Genomic DNA, 15,674 nt, shown 5'->3' on the forward strand with positions numbered 1-15,674 from the left:
TATCTAGATGTTTAAAACTAATCACATTACGAAACTTTTTAATAAATGTAGGTCCTATCATTGTATACGATATAAGATCACATTTAACATAAAGGTTTAGATATTAAAATTAGAGAAATGCTAAGGAAACTCTCAAAATGAGACTCTCCATGAATTCTCGGTCATATCATATTTTTGACATGATTCTTATGCTAATACAATAAAATATTATGCTATGAAAAATGAGATGACGGAGTCCAAGGAGTTCGCTTCAAGAGAATTCCCTTACCATTTTTCTTAGAATTAAAACTAAGTAGTAAACTTTTAGGTGGAAAGTAAGGTAAAAGAAAAGGAAGAAAACATGAAAGCGAATGCTGGAGCTCCTTCTACTTGCACGTGGGAGCTGAGAAAGCATCGTCCAAATTGCATTTGTTTATACGTTTTCTCCCCTTTCGGGTCTGAGGCAGTTTTCCTCTCGCCGAGTTAGGGCATCCGAGTTGACTCAGCAATTCCACCAGCCACAGCCAGAGGTAAATCTGCTTCCAATCTTTTCCCCTAATTTCCATCTAGAGATTTCAACCTCTTTAATACTTTTTGCCCAATCAATTTTTCGATAGTTTCTTGGTATTTTGATTGATATAATTTGAATTACTTAAATAGACGTGCATAAATTGTTCGAATATTTCGAATTATTCTGTTTAATTTAACAGCAAAAGAAAACGTCCGGAGAAAATGCAGGAAACTATGAGATTTCTAGGTTTTTTTGTTGTCTAATATGTGTTTGTGACTTAATTATGCCTTCCATTGAGTTTAATTTTAACTTTTATAGCTGAATTATGTATTTTTGGGTTTTAGTCACGTCCTAGAAAGTAAAGGTAATGATAATCATAAGTTAATGAAGCTGTTTATTTGACTAATCTATGAATCTGAAACCAAATTATCAGTAATTCATACACGTATATTATTCGCCGCGGATTAGAATCTGAAATGAATATATGGTTGGAGGCCCGTATTTCGTTGTATGCATGTATGAATGTACACACGCATTCCCGAAAGCTATATTGATACATTATACTGAATGTTTAATATTTTTTGAAGGGTATCTAATGTTGTATACTTGTTTTTCTGTGTCTACTCATAGATGCCATACCCAAGAGAAAGAAGGTCAGAATCCGTTTTAAGTTCTATTTGGAATTGCAAGTTTGTTCACTTAATAACGAATCAATGATATTAGTCCCACAATTTCTCAATTGATTTTGGTGATTATTGACTTAGGTCTGCTTCGCCACACAACTCTCCTTCACCCGTCAGAGGCCGCCGGTCGAGATCATTGTCGAGGTCTAGGAGAAGTCGTTCTAGGTATACTGCAAATCACAAATTCCCTATATTTAACCGGTTTTGGTTTTATTCAAACCTAAATACTGGGTTCATGCTTTGTTGAGTTGAGTTGAAGAATGGTTGTTCTTGCTGCAGGAGCCATGAATCTGTCGATGCATCCAATCCTGGAAACAACTTGTATGTAACAGGCTTATCCACAAGGGTTACCTCCACTGATCTTGAGAAATTTTTTAATAAACAGGGGAAGGTACGAGTTATTGCACATCTAGTTTTTAAATCATATAGGGAACACCTGATATGAGAATGATAACTTATACAATACAACTTACCCTGGGACAACTTTGTGTCGATGTAATTTATTGTGCTTTGCAGTTCTAATGACTGCAAAGCACAAATATCTTACAAGGAAAGAAAGTGCCAACTTGGGAGATTGTTATAACGAGTACTTTAGATACAAGTTAGGCTAACTACCCATCACTGGATAGGTACCTTGTTTCCGATGTAGCTTACTAGCCTATTATGCTTGGATCTCCCTAGAAAGGAAGCAATAATTTTGAGTTCTATCTTCTAAAGAAGAGGGTGACATCTGTGGCAATTTAATGGCTTCCCTTCCATTTACACTTTAGTCCTGATATTCAAGTGAAGCCTTACTATTGATTGATAAAAATAACTGTTCTAGCTTCTAACTTTATGTTTGTACCTAGAAAATGTGTAGTCCTTTCTTTATTAGACTTCTCATAGAATAGCTCATGCTCCATGTTTACTATAGCTTCATGTCAACCTGGAAAGTAATTATCTTTTGAGAGCCTTAATACATATCTTATTCCGAGAGAATCACATATGAGCTCTTGTTTCAGGTACTTGACTGCCATCTGGTTACAGACCCTCGCACCAGAGAATCCCGTGGATTTGGCTTTGTCACAATGGAAACTGTTGAGGATGCAGAACGCTGCATCAAATATTTGGATCGGTCTGTGCTTGAAGGTCGATTAATTACAGTGGAAAAGGTATTAGTTTCTGTCAAATGATCAAGAAAGTTGCTGTGCAGTATGCAGTTGAATTGTTTAAACTTTTACTTGTGAAGATTTTACCTCTTAAAAAATGTTGCCTAATAAGTTTTGGCAGCAGGTCTGGTCACTGTAGCTTCATCGAATTCACAGTCTAAGCTCTAAACAGTCAAAACTATCCCCTTCACGACATGGGTTTCTGCGTCGACATTCAAAAATCATCGATACAAACTCAACTATTTTGCCAAGGGTTGTATGCCCTTTATCCCTCTTTTTCGTTGGCAACAGCGTTTTCCATGGTTGCTTATTAACCACAATATTTAATACCCTAGAGGCATGGTAAATTCTTCTTGTCACATTTGCTTTTTGGGTTCTCCTACGTAATCCATCCGAACTATATGTTGTATCTAATTAAAATAAAAGTTGGAAGTTGGACAGAAAAGCTCCTTGCTGCCGGTAAGGTTAGCAAGGCATGCCGTTGGCTTGGTATACAATTAGGAAGGTGACGTTAAAAATGCGATAATGCACTGCTGTGGACCTTCCAATTGTGTGGATCATAATCATTGCATATGGACTGTTTTGAGTAGATTGTTAACTTGTTTATCTGCCCTTTTTTTTCACACCTTGATTAATCTATTCGCTTATTTATCTTCCGTGATGTCATTTTGCATTTTGTTAAATATGCAGGCAAAAAGGAAACGAGGGAGGACTCCAACTCCCGGAAGGTATCAAGGTTTGAGAGATAAACGAGGTACAGACATGGATCGGTATTATAATTTTTTAGCAATTGTACATGGTTGCTGGCCTTGGGTTGGAACCCTCACATAGAGCTTTTGTCACTCCTCTCCCCGTAACCTTTTACACACTACCACAGAAGGTCTACTGTGTTATTTTGTGCGTGGCCCTCTAGATCTGAACGATCTACATTTCGGGTGTACAATCGAGTTCACCATACCTAATTTTTGGATTAGAGTCTAGTATAATGCTTTGTTTGAGGGCTACTGATGGAGGAATGTGGTCCTCTTGAAATTTCCTTCCCTGTTCAGCACAACTTGATTTAATTTTCACTAAAAATGTTTCCTCTTTGACCTCACGCTTTTAAGGCCTGAAAATGCAGCCGAGGTATGAAAAACAATGTCACCTCACCCTTTTCGTCATGTCCCATTTATCATAAGTCTAGAGTGCCAACTTCCTTTGAGATGGGAAGATGCTAGTTTTGATGTAGGATCCAGACACAGTATTCATATCTCATGTGAACATGGTTTATAAAGATGCAGGACGTGACCGTGACCGTGATCGTGATCATGACCATAGACGATCTCGAAGCTATTCACCTCGCAGGTTGCAAGACAGAGATCCTTATCCCAGGGACCGCCGAGGAAGATCGCGCTCTCCATATGGTAGGAGGGCGGATGAACACTCGCACTCGTACAGGAGGCGCAGGGAACGCTCCTTGTCAGGGGGCAGAAACCCTAGATAGAGAAAATCCAAATTTCTAATCGTCCCCTTGCATTTATTTGTTTTACACTTTGGTGTGAGGTTTTGGGATCTTTAGTATTATTCTGACCAAGTATTTCTCCAATGTTGTTGTACTTGTGTATTGTGTTCGTATTCTTAATCAAGTTGTATGCATCTTCCATTTTATTCCCAAATCCTTTAAATTTGAAATAACATATGCGTTTTCAAGTTTAATAACGCTGTTCTTTTTATTACAACGATATTTGACACTAAAATACACTAAGGTGAGAGGGTAAAGCCTGTATTTGGAACGTAGTGGGTTAAAAAAGAATACTAATCACCATGACAATCAACCATATAGTTTTCAAGTTCAATTATGATATTTCAAGTTCATTTATGTTATTTAGACCTTTTCTTTTTTCTTTTTTTTTTCTTTTTTGGCAATTCTTCATGTATTTTGCAGATTATTACGTCCAAATTAAAAATACGTTTTAAATAAAGAAACAAAACATGAAAGTGAATGCTGGAGAGCTTCTTCTATTTGCACGTGGGAATAGATATAACACACGTCAGTGTTAATTCTAATTGCGTTTGTTTATAGATTTTCTCTCTTTTCGTGTTTAAGATTGTGAGGGCTCATTTGGTATACATAATTGGATTGAAATGAATAACTTACTAAATTAAAAGTATGCGGAAGGGAGAAGTTATAAAATTATTGACCACCTAGAATATAAAAGATGAATTACCCATAAAGAAAACTTATCTATTTTAATTCTCTTCTAAATAGTAGGAAAATTCATCCCTTCTTTTTTTTCAACCAAAAAAAAAAAAAAAAGGAAGGGATAAATTTTCTTCTTGGCTAATCTTCTTTTAATCCTCTCCATGTATAAAATCGTTCACTTTCACCTTCAATGTACTTTGAAATTTGAGAGTTCTTCATTTCAATTGATCATGTGTATCGAACAAGTGTGTATTCCTCTCACCGAGTTGGGATATATGAGTCGACTCAGCAATCCTACCACTTTTAATAGCCAAAGTTCTAAAAGTCACTATGCGCTAGTCGAGTGGCGGGCACTGACCTAGAACATAGGCGATTCTTTTTTTAAATTAAATGTATTATATAACATGAATAAATGTCTAATTATGCCTAAAAAAATACATAATTGTATTGAGATACATAAATTGCAAAATAGAATGACACATAAATTCACTGTTTTAAAACCGCTTTAGCAATATGTAGCTAGCCACCATCTCAATTAATCCTTAAGCATTTGAAAATTAAGAAATGATGCCTAAACTTACTTAGGCGCCTGCCTAGCCTATCTAGGCGCTTGTTAGGCACCCACTTAGGTCACGACTTTCACTTAAATAGAAAATAGCTAACTTTTATTTTTCATTTTATTTTTTTTAATAAATTGTAAGAAATTTGTTGAATACTTGGATGAACAATCATAATATTCTGGTTCCACATGTTTTCAGTATGTTTTAATATTTTTTTAATATATATGTCATTCTATTTTTCAATTTATGTATCCCAATTCATTATGTATTTTTTTTAAATGTAAACATACATTTATTTACACGATATAATAAGTTTACTCAAATCTGCCCAGGCCCCACCTAGTAGCCTAGGTGCTAGGCCCCAGTTCCCCGTCCGACTAGTGATTAATGCCTTTGAGAATCTTACATAAATTATAAAGTACTAACATATTGAAAACATGGGGATAAAAATAGAATGAGTGTTCATCAAAGTATCCAATAAATCTTTTTTCAATTTATTGAGAAAATAAAATATAAAATGGAAGTAATCTATTTTCTGTCTAAGTGAGAGTCATGACCTAGACGGGTCTAGGCAGACGCTTAGGCAGATCTAGACGCCCTTTCTTATTTTTAAAAACAATATAGATTAATCGTAGTAGTGGCTAGCCGCCAAGTGCCTAGACAAGACCTAAGTGGAGCTAGGTGGGAACTTTTAAAACATTATTAATAGCACCTCCTGTAATAAAAACTGCTTTGCCCAACCTTTCACACTGCAACTTAGTATTAAGATTCTCCTTAATATTGTCGAAAACCTTCGTTTTAGGCAATACCGATATCATATGTTAGTAGATTTGTTTTAACACACTACACTGGAATGAACTATAAAGCTTATATAAATTTTTTTTTCAAACGATAATTTTGTTAAATTAGATTTTAGATTAGCCATCAACGGAGTTTGAACTCACGTCCTCATACAAAAACTCAACACCTTTCCACCAATGTGATAAAGGTCAACTTGCTATAACTATTTTTATTTTTTTTTGGCAAATTAGAAATGATGACTCGAATTTAAGACATTTTCCAATAATCATGGAAGTATCACTAGGCTAAAAGATGGTTGAACATGTATGAAGCTTTGTTGTATGCATAGCAAGGTGGCTATGGTGATTGCACTAGGAAGGTGTGTGATGGGGATTTTGGTGAAATTTTTATTTGGGTATTGAACAAAAATATTGGTTTTCTTTTTTTTTTTTTTTTTTTTTTTAAATTCAAAGTTGTGTTTATTCCTAGAAATTATAGCTATCATTTAGTTCTGCAAATATGTTACAGCGTTAAGACCATGGATCTCGAATTGCCCCAAGCAATCACTGATTAGATTAATTTGTTTTAAATGGTAGAGACGATGGGGTTTGATTCAATTAATTAGGTAAATAAATATGTTATAGGATATTAAATTTCCGTCCAAGCCATCACCGAGAGGAGAGCTAGTCTAGTGAAGTAGAGAAGTTTACCAAGAGAGAGATGGTGATATGAGAGAGCCGAGACTTCTACGACATGGAATTCAAAACCAGGAAACAAAGACTAAATTTCGGTGTCAGAATCTAAATGTAAAAATCAAGAGTTACGCAAGGTAGGGTGGGTAGGGTTTGGTTTGACGTAGTTTAGGGTGAAACCAAAAGATAAACCAAATTTTTTTACAGTGCGGTTTTGAAGCTTGAACTGAAATGGAACCAAACCATTTGGTTGCAGTTCGAGTCGGTTTCAAATGGTTTTGGTTTCGGTTTCAAACAATTTGCAAACTAAATGCTTTATGCCATTAGTACAACCTAATTGCATCGTTCAACCCCCTCTCTTTCCCTTTATTTTTGGACACTTACTCTTCGTAGGAGGCCTATGAGCTCGTGAACATGCTTGAGAATGTGATACTTGGGAAGACCATACACCTTGTGAAAATGAAACCGATGGATGGAAAACTGTTGAATCTTGTGAACTAGAAGCTTAAGATTGGCTTGGAGCTTGTTGTTCTGGTTGTGGATTAAGAGTAAGAGAGGTGATAGTTGAATTCAATTTGACCAACTCTACAAATACAAATACATAAACAATACAAATTATGTAACGACTCGTCCCCAATTATTATGATTTTTTAATGTGAACTTACAAAAAATACCCTTCGAGGCAAAGTGTTGACTTTTGTTGACTGCCATGTCGTGTCACATAAGGTTTGTTTTCTTGGCATATTCTTGTAGTACTCATCGCTACGGACGCGTGGACGCAAATGGAACGCAATTTGGAGTTATAACGAAGAAGTTATTAACGAACGCAGTTATGGACTAAATGGTCAATTAATTACTTCTAGAAAGCTCCAGATTTTTGGAGCCAAATCTGGACAGCCACGTGTGTGGCCCAGATTTAAAGAAAGAAAAGTTGGGCGATGGAGATGAAATATAAAGGAGGGGAGAACCGGCCAATAAGGAAGATAGTGAAAAGGGAAGTGACCAATGGGGGAGACAAGAAAGGAGGGGAAAGGAAAGAAAGGGAATGCACCGGATCACCTTAATCTGGTTATAACTAGCCAACCCGCACGACTCAGTTTTAACCCAGGGCTAATTCCGCTGGTTTTCCGTCGTTTTTGCGGCAAATAGCAATAATCCATCCCTACCACACCACTCATTGACCCTCCTTCTACCAATTCCACCCAAAGATGGAAAGATGGAAGAAATTAGACTCGATTACGTGAAGAACTGAGTGGATAGGTCCGGCGGTCTTAGACGACGATCCGTCATTCCCGAAGGTGATTCCTTCGACCACCACCACCATCATTAGGCTCCCCTTGAGCCATGGAACAAAGCCCAATCAGTTTTAGGGGTTGCGGAACATCGAGGAAGGAGAATTGAAGCTCACCTTTTATGGGGTTTTCGGCGGATCGAGGGGAATTGGTGATGTTTCCTGGCCAAATTGGCCTTGGTCACAGATATGAAAGTTGCTCTACTCACTGAGATCTTCATTTCTATGAAGTTTGAGAATTTTTAGAAATAGTTGAAGTTTCCAGCGAGTCGGGACGGCCGACCGCCACCTGCAGCGACGCATGGGCCGAGACTTCCCCTGATCTTCCTAGTCTAAATTTTAATACCCTGATTCCATTGGTGAAGTCCGATTGGCGAATTTCCGTCATTTGAACTTAGTTTCATTAAGGTTCGCCACTTGATTATTATAGCAATCGACGATCCGACCGTTAGATCGTCACCAAACTTTGTTACGTTATAAAACGTAATATTTGAGGATATTAGAAACTTACGGATTGAGAATCTGACGTACGGATCTTCCCGAATAGGATATGTAAGTTATATGTTCTATTGATAAGAAGTCTAAGACATAATTTGATAATTATTCTAGGCGCCGATCATTGGTGACGCCTTGATATTTGTGCTAGGGAGTTGTAACGCGAGCTTCAGGTGAGTGGGCTTTTTGGTTTTCTACATATACGTATATATGTTTTTCATTTTCCCAGAAATTGTTTTGAATGGATTTATGTTTTTAAATGCCATGTCAATTGCATTACACTTTAGCATATGCATTAGTATAACTTTGCATAATATTGCATGATACTTCGGAGGCCCAGGTAAGTTCATATGAGTATATATTGACGGTATGGTTGCATGGTAGTTGATTATGAGTTGATGCACGTAGAGCTCATTGTCCTGCACCCCAGTGTTAGTGCTCCGGCCGTGGCTAGGGCCTATCCTTCATGTGATCGTTCACCTCCTGCACCGCACGCTTAGCTAGGATCCAAGTTAGGTGCCAGCCTGTCGTACAGACCACATTAGGTGGTTCCGACTCATAGGTGACTTGCGATACTTCGCACAGCCTTCACGTGATCATAGCACTTGAGCGTACTTATTTACACCCAACCTGTCATACACACCACATTTAGGTGGTTCTGACTCGTGTGTAGGTTTAGAGTTGTACATGTCACATTAGGTGACTCCGGCTGGATTGATGAGCAATAGGTTCAGCCGTACATGTCACATTAGGTGACTTCAGCTAGCATATCACTTTTACATTGATTTATATCACCTAGCTTACATATTTACTGCTGAGATAATGACATGGCATATACTTGGTTTTCATTACTCTCGAGCATGATTTCTATATACGTATGTATTATTATTTTCTGGGAAATTATACGGGTTTTACGGTAAGGGGTTATAATGTTTTCAAAAGGTTTTTATTAAAAACTTTAGTTTCAGGCCCACTCACCTTTGTTTTTGCACCCCTCCAAGTTTTAGCTGCTGAAAGTTCGCATCGACGAGGATTCTTGGCAAATCTTAGTATAGGTGGCTACGTCTAAGGGTATAATCCTTACCCACACTACTGTACTTTACTTATACTCAGACGCAGTGTTCTAAAATGCAGTCTGGGTGGCCACCTAGGCACTGGGCTACGGGCCGCCGCTTCGATTATTTCAAAAACGTTCAAGAAATCGGCATAGGTATTAGGTGGTGCCTAGGCGGGCTAGGCGTCGAGCTAAGTGGCCTCTGCGATGGTTTTGTTAAAATTTTCCGTCTCACTACACCACGATTATGACGACCAAGAAATCGAGAGAGCATGAGGGAAGAGCAAACGTGAGAGAGATATGTAGAAGGAATCAGAATAATAGTGCAATTGCAGGAAAAAAAACGAGAACTTTGACCTGGAAGCCCATATTTCTTCGCTGTGCTTGAGGAAATTGACTGGACTCATGATTAGGTTTTGGAAAATTATACATAGCAAGAAGATGGAAATTAGGTGGAGAGATGGGGAATCAGGTGGAGCAATCGAAGAAGAATGAAGGGAGAGGAAACGAGAAACTTAATTAGGTGGAGAAGATAAGGAATTGGGTAGAGCAATTGAAGAAAAAAGGGAGAAATTACATAGGGAAAATGGAAAAAAGAAGAAGAAGAAGAGGGAACGGAAAGAAGACGAAGAGGATGATGAAAAGGAAAGAATAAAAAAGACAAAAAATTCCGGTTTTCAAGGCGTCAAAATGACTCCTTGGTTGGGAGTTTCTGACTGTCTTGGTTGATGTGAGGCATGGGTCTTGGCTGATTTGAGGCGTGGGATGTTGGGAATGGATAGGGGAAAGGATGCATATGCACCTTTTCAGAATTCTTTTTATTATGAACCACCTAACCAGATTTTTACTTTTAATCTTTAAAAATTAGATATAGTCATTTAAAATGTATATGCCTAATATGTTTTTAAATTCTGGACTTGTTAGATATTTTATTTACATTTTATCATTCTTTTATTCTTTTATTTATGTATTTCATACAAGCATAATTTTTCGTAAGTGTCAATATGCACTTATTTACAAGATATACAAGAAATTTACCTAAATCCGCCTAGACAGCCTAGGCGCCCGCCTAGACCCCGCCTAGCCATCTAGGCACTAGGCGCTAGCCCGCCGCCTAACTAGCGCCTAGCGTTTTTTAGAACCTTGTCAGACGTCGCATGTGAAATTGGTTCATTCCCGCTCACAGCGCACTCTTATCTTTAGGTACTTTTAGGTTTAAATTTATTCACATTTTCCACATCACTATACTTTATGCCTTCTTCACCCTCTGGGTGTTGGCCAGCACAACTCGATTTGGAGTCCTAGTGGACATTCTAGGTCGGGGTGTGTCAAATTACATTAGTTGTTATAAACTTTAAAAAGCCTACAAGAGTAACAAAACACATTGAAAAAACAAAACAAAGAAAGTCAACAAAATAAATTACCTAATATTGGTATTAAATTAAGTATTTATTTTATTTTTCCATGTCCAATTCAATTTCAGTGCGGTGTTAGATGTTTAGAACCGAAACTAAACTGTTTTTCCATATTGTGGTTCGGTTTCAAACCAAAACCGGTTCAAAACTGCAAAAACCAAATTGTTACGTGTGGTTTGGTTTGTTTTGATTCCAAGTTCCCACCCCTAGCGCGATGTGTGAAGCGTAAGAGGCGTGTGAGTGATGGGAAAAATAAAACTAGGAAAAGGACATTGCAACGCAACGTTTGAATCCAAATGTAAAGAAACAAAACAAGGAAACGGATACTACATTGTGGTTTCTGAAACCGAATGTAAAAATTAGGAGTCACGCAAGGTGTGAAGCGTAGGAGGCATGTGAGTGGTGAAAAACAAACGAAACCATGAAACGGACACTGCAACATAGCGTCTGAATCCAAATGTAACAAACACAATCAGGAAACAAACATTGGGTTGCAATGTCTAAATCTGTATTGACCTGTTCCAAAATATTTAAAAATATGAGAAAGGGGTGTTAGACGAATTGGGTGCTAGTTGTAGTGGCATATTTTATAATTTTCGTTTATTTTAAATATATTTAAGTATCGCAATACATGGATGACCTATTCATAATTAACATAAATGTTGTTGATATATTGTTAACATTGTAACTTTTTATTAATTTTATGCAAATCAACCATTAATAAATATATTTCTATTTTTGTTTTTTGCATAAGATTTATAATATTATTCCCATTTTGGATAGATTTTGTGCTTTGTATCATTAATTGCTTTACTCTTTTAAATAAAATCTTTTTGTTAAAAAAAAAAAAATGCTAGCACAATCACTAACTTTCAATAATGCATCTTACAAAATTGCATAATACCATATACTCAAATTTGAAAAGCCAAATAAAAAACATAAACAACCAATTTCCCAAATTAAAAATAAATAATTGTAGAAAGATTCATAAAACTATTTTCTCCCTTTTGCAATTTTCATTTTTTTTGGATAAATTAAAAATGGTGATTCGAAAATAGGACCTATATTGAAAGAAATATCACAAAACTAAAAGTTAGTTGATTTTTTTAATCTACTATATTGGTAGATTATATCAACCCTTCTATATCACGTGCAGATCTATATTTTTAAAATATATTTATTAATTTTGAGTATGTTCTCAGAGCTCTTCCAGCGCCATGTCATGCACGTTCTTTTAATCCTTCCCGCGTCTTAGCGCAAGTGTATGCCTATAGTCCTAAATTGGAAAACGAGAGTACAATTGAAAACGTAAATAGCTTTCACATCGTATATTCATATCAATGGTTATTTAAAATTTTAAATGTCAGTTAAACCAACGAGATACAAAGACATAGATAATATTAGATCGACCCATCTAATTCATAAATCCACCCATTTCAGAAAACATATATCTCAAAATCAACCTTCTATTTCTTTGGCCAGAAAAAAAAAAAAAAAAATCTATAAATTAGATTCATTGAAATGTTTCTCTCAAGAATTTTTTTTTTTTTTCTTTTGCATTTTCTCCGCTTTCAATAAAGTATAAACATTTGTTTCCTCCCTCTGCTTATATATATGTGTGTGCGCGTAATCTAATCTCTGTCCAAAGCAAATTTTTGAGTCCACCTGGTACTGTCGGGGTGTCACCCGCTATCATTTTTTCGACAATTTCCTCAATTCCAACGTTATTCTTGCCTGTCCTTGCTCATCCCCTTGTCCCTTTTGCCGCCTCCGCATTTCTGCAAATTCGCAAAGGTGGCTGCTTTCCGAAGCCAAAACCAAAAAGAAGCAACCCAGAAATGTCCAGGTAACAAACGACATTTCCACAACACTCTGCAAATAAAAGAGGGCAAGGGGTCTCACACCCTCTGCCCAAAATTTGAAATCATTTGTTTCTGTTGTTTGGAATTTTGATCTTTTGGGACAAAGATTCTTGTTGGGTTTTCATTAGTCAAATCGAAGTTCATGGCAGGATGGTCATCCTTAACCGCTGGGTCTGTCTCAGATTGCGTCGAAACTAATGACACATGTCAGAAAAATGGTGTTTTTCCTGAAACCAATCATGTTGGTTCTGTAAAGGATGGTGTGGATTTTGATGAGGGTGATCAAATGGGTAGGCTAAGATGTATATTTAATCGAGTATTAGCTGTTTTTCTTAAGGAAATTGGTGATGGAGGTGGTTTTGTTAGGCCTGTCCCAGCAGTGATTGGTGATAGGCAACCTGTTGATTTGTTCAAATTGTTCTGTGTGGTGAAAGATAGAGGTGGGATTGATTCGGTTTCGAAGAACATTTTGTGGTCTTTTGTTGCCAATGAATTGGGTTTTGATCAGGAAGCAATGTGTTCTGTGAAATTGATTTACTTTAAATATTTGAATGAGCTGGAGAAATGGTTTAGGGAGATTTGTGAAACTAGGAGTTCGGGAAATGGGGATTTGCATCCGTTGTCTTCGGAGTTGGTGAGAGAGTTTGGAGGTTTGTTGTCGGGTTGGCCAGAGCGGAAGGGCAAAAGTGATGGAGAGGTTCATCTAGTATCTGGAGAATGCAATGGTGATGATGACGAAAAAGTTTGTAATTACGATCAGAGTGATATTTTGATATCACTATCTAGTCTCAATAAAAAAGAAAATGATCGTAAAAGAAAGCGAGAATACTTGGTAGGAATGCTAAATTGGGTAGTCCAGGTTGCAAAGCAACCAAATGATCCTTCAATTGGAGCAATACCAGGGCCAACAAAGTGGAAAGAGCATAGGAGCGATGACGAGTGCTGGGTCCAAGCACTTAGAGCAAAGGAGGCATTGCTGATAAGAAGGAATGTTAATTCAAAGACTGAAGAATGTCTCCAGCAGGTACATTTGTTTGTTTGTTTGTGTGTTTCCCTAAATGTTTTTTCCTTTTGCTTCTTGACTACAGCCATTTCTTGAATTTTATATGCATAGTATAGTTAATCGTTCGAGTGTACTCCTTGCTCCGTAACATTTATCTATGAAATTATGAGATGATGAATATCATCCCCTGTGATAAGTTGCCATTGTTTCTGCCTCGAGTAAGTTAACCTCCACAATATGATATCGCCATCCACCTTAATAGCTACAAACCTAAACAGGTTTCCAGATAGTTCACACCTCAACCCTACTTAATTCAGCAATATCCGAACTCTTTGATCAGGTGCTTCTTGTTCATTAAGTTTGTCTAGCTATGTTCTTCCTTTTCCTTTTCTGCACCAATTTTTGATTTCCCGGAACTGTGAATATCCATGTATGAAAGTAAATTAGTTTCAATTTTATAAACAGATCATGGTCTAAACTTGCAGAAGAAGCTAAAGATGCATCCATTGTTGTACGAAGATAATATTGTTGCTGGTCGCCAGTGCTCAGGGAGGTTTCGATGCAGTGAAAGGCTTCCTCATTCAGTTAAATCTCAATCATGCCCTTGTTGCCATAAAAAAGAGGTGGAAAATGATTCTATGGATAAAGCTCCTGCAGAAGTTGATTTATTGGCCACTGATGCAACGTCTGAGGAGAATCCCCACGAAAAGGATGTCTCTATAGGCGCTCATGCTCAAGCTGATGTCCCTGAATGGACTGGGGTGGCTTCTGAAAGTGATATTAAATGGCTAGGCACACGGGTATGGCCCTTGAAACGTGAGGAAGACGGCCCCCTTAGTGAAACAGATCTTATTGGCCAAGGAAGACAAGATAAGTGTGGCTGTGGATTTCCAGGTTCTGTTGCATGTTTCCGATTTCACATTACTGAGGCTAGGATGAAATTGAAGAGAGAGCTTGGTTCCTTGTTCTATCATTGGCGATTTGATCGAATGGGTGAGGAAGTTTCTCTTCGGTGGACAGCTGAAGAAGAAAAGAGATTCAAGGATTTGGTAAAGTTAAATCACTCAAATTCTCCTTTTTTTGAGGGAAATACCTCAAATTCTTCTTCCTTTTGGGATAGTGCATCCAAGTGGTTTCTTAGAAAAACAAGGGAAGACTTGGTAAGCTATTACTTCAATGTGTTTGTTGTCCAGCGCAGAAGTTATCAAAATCGTGCAACTCCAAAAACCATTGATAGTGATGATGACGTAACAGAGTTGGGATCTCTAAGTAATGGTTTTAGGCGTGAGATAGGCAAGGTTTCAGCCAATTCTCTACCATGTTCTCTGAACCAGCAGTCCACTGATTTCGACTAGGTATAAATTCTGTCCCAGGGAGTTAGATAATCGGACTGGGGTTTGAACCACTGCATTAACGTATCAAATGGTGATGCAATTTTGAGGGCTGTGTGTGTCATGGTGGAAGCGGGCCTGGTGGGATTGGTGGTGAGGCCAGAAGGTAGAATTGATGAAATGTGCCGAAGAATGTTGTTAGTACTCGACAATTGTCTTCAGCTTTCGTTTTGAAGAATCATGCTACACTTTTAGATGGATGCATCGTGATACTGTACCTTATACCAGGTTCTATAACCTTGGATACAACTATAGAAGTAGATTGGGAAACAAGAGAGGAAGAGACAGAGTTGTCCAAGTTTTCAGGCATTTCTTTCGTTTTTAGAAAACCATTTTTCTTTTTTGTAACTTCTGACAGGTTTTTTCTTTCTAAAAAACTAAAAATTAGCATATAGAATTAAATGTTGTGACCCTTTGCCTTTCAGTTTCAGTTTCAGTGATTTGTCTTTGCCATTCTCGTTTTGGTTCTCTCTCTGTTCCAACACAAACATGCCGGCCGGTAAGGCTTAGTTATCGGTGTTGCAACGTGAGAATATGATAGGTGACCGTGATACACGTATATTATTTGCAGCTATGTATGTGTAAACATAATGCACCTCTCCTTCACCTGTCATAGGCTGCCCGTTGA

The 15,674-nt window shown here is 37.4% G+C and overlaps 2 protein-coding genes across 4 annotated transcripts; both read left to right on the forward strand.

The window, feature by feature from the left end:
• The first annotated feature begins 223 nt into the window (after positions 1–223).
• On the forward strand, positions 224–3,976 carry LOC137710758 (serine/arginine-rich splicing factor SR45a). Of its 3 annotated transcripts, none has more exons than XM_068449880.2 (7): positions 224–509; positions 1,121–1,143; positions 1,255–1,338; positions 1,453–1,564; positions 2,175–2,324; positions 3,012–3,075; positions 3,596–3,976. In XM_068449880.2, exons 2-7 carry the CDS (start codon positions 1,121–1,123, stop codon positions 3,802–3,804), a joined length of 642 nt encoding a protein of 213 aa, XP_068305981.2. In that variant the 5' UTR covers positions 224–509; the 3' UTR covers positions 3,805–3,976. The 3 variants fall into 3 exon arrangements, with proteins under 3 accessions (XP_068305981.2, XP_068305983.2, XP_068305982.2); XM_068449882.2 differs by having other exon boundaries at positions 3,602–3,976; XM_068449881.2 differs by having other exon boundaries at positions 366–509; positions 1,078–1,143.
• Positions 3,977–12,405: 8,429 nt separating this feature from the next.
• On the forward strand, positions 12,406–15,470 carry LOC137711520 (AT-rich interactive domain-containing protein 2-like). Its single transcript, XM_068450759.2, has 2 exons — positions 12,406–13,676; positions 14,141–15,470. Exons 1-2 carry the CDS (start codon positions 12,795–12,797, stop codon positions 15,008–15,010), a joined length of 1,752 nt encoding a protein of 583 aa, XP_068306860.2. The 5' UTR covers positions 12,406–12,794; the 3' UTR covers positions 15,011–15,470.
• The last annotated feature ends 204 nt before the right edge of the window (positions 15,471–15,674 follow it).

Source organism: Pyrus communis, chromosome 6, assembly GCF_041283825.1.
Source record: "Pyrus communis isolate YQ-2024b chromosome 6, ASM4128382v1, whole genome shotgun sequence".
Lineage (NCBI taxonomy): Eukaryota > Viridiplantae > Streptophyta > Magnoliopsida > Rosales > Rosaceae > Pyrus > Pyrus communis.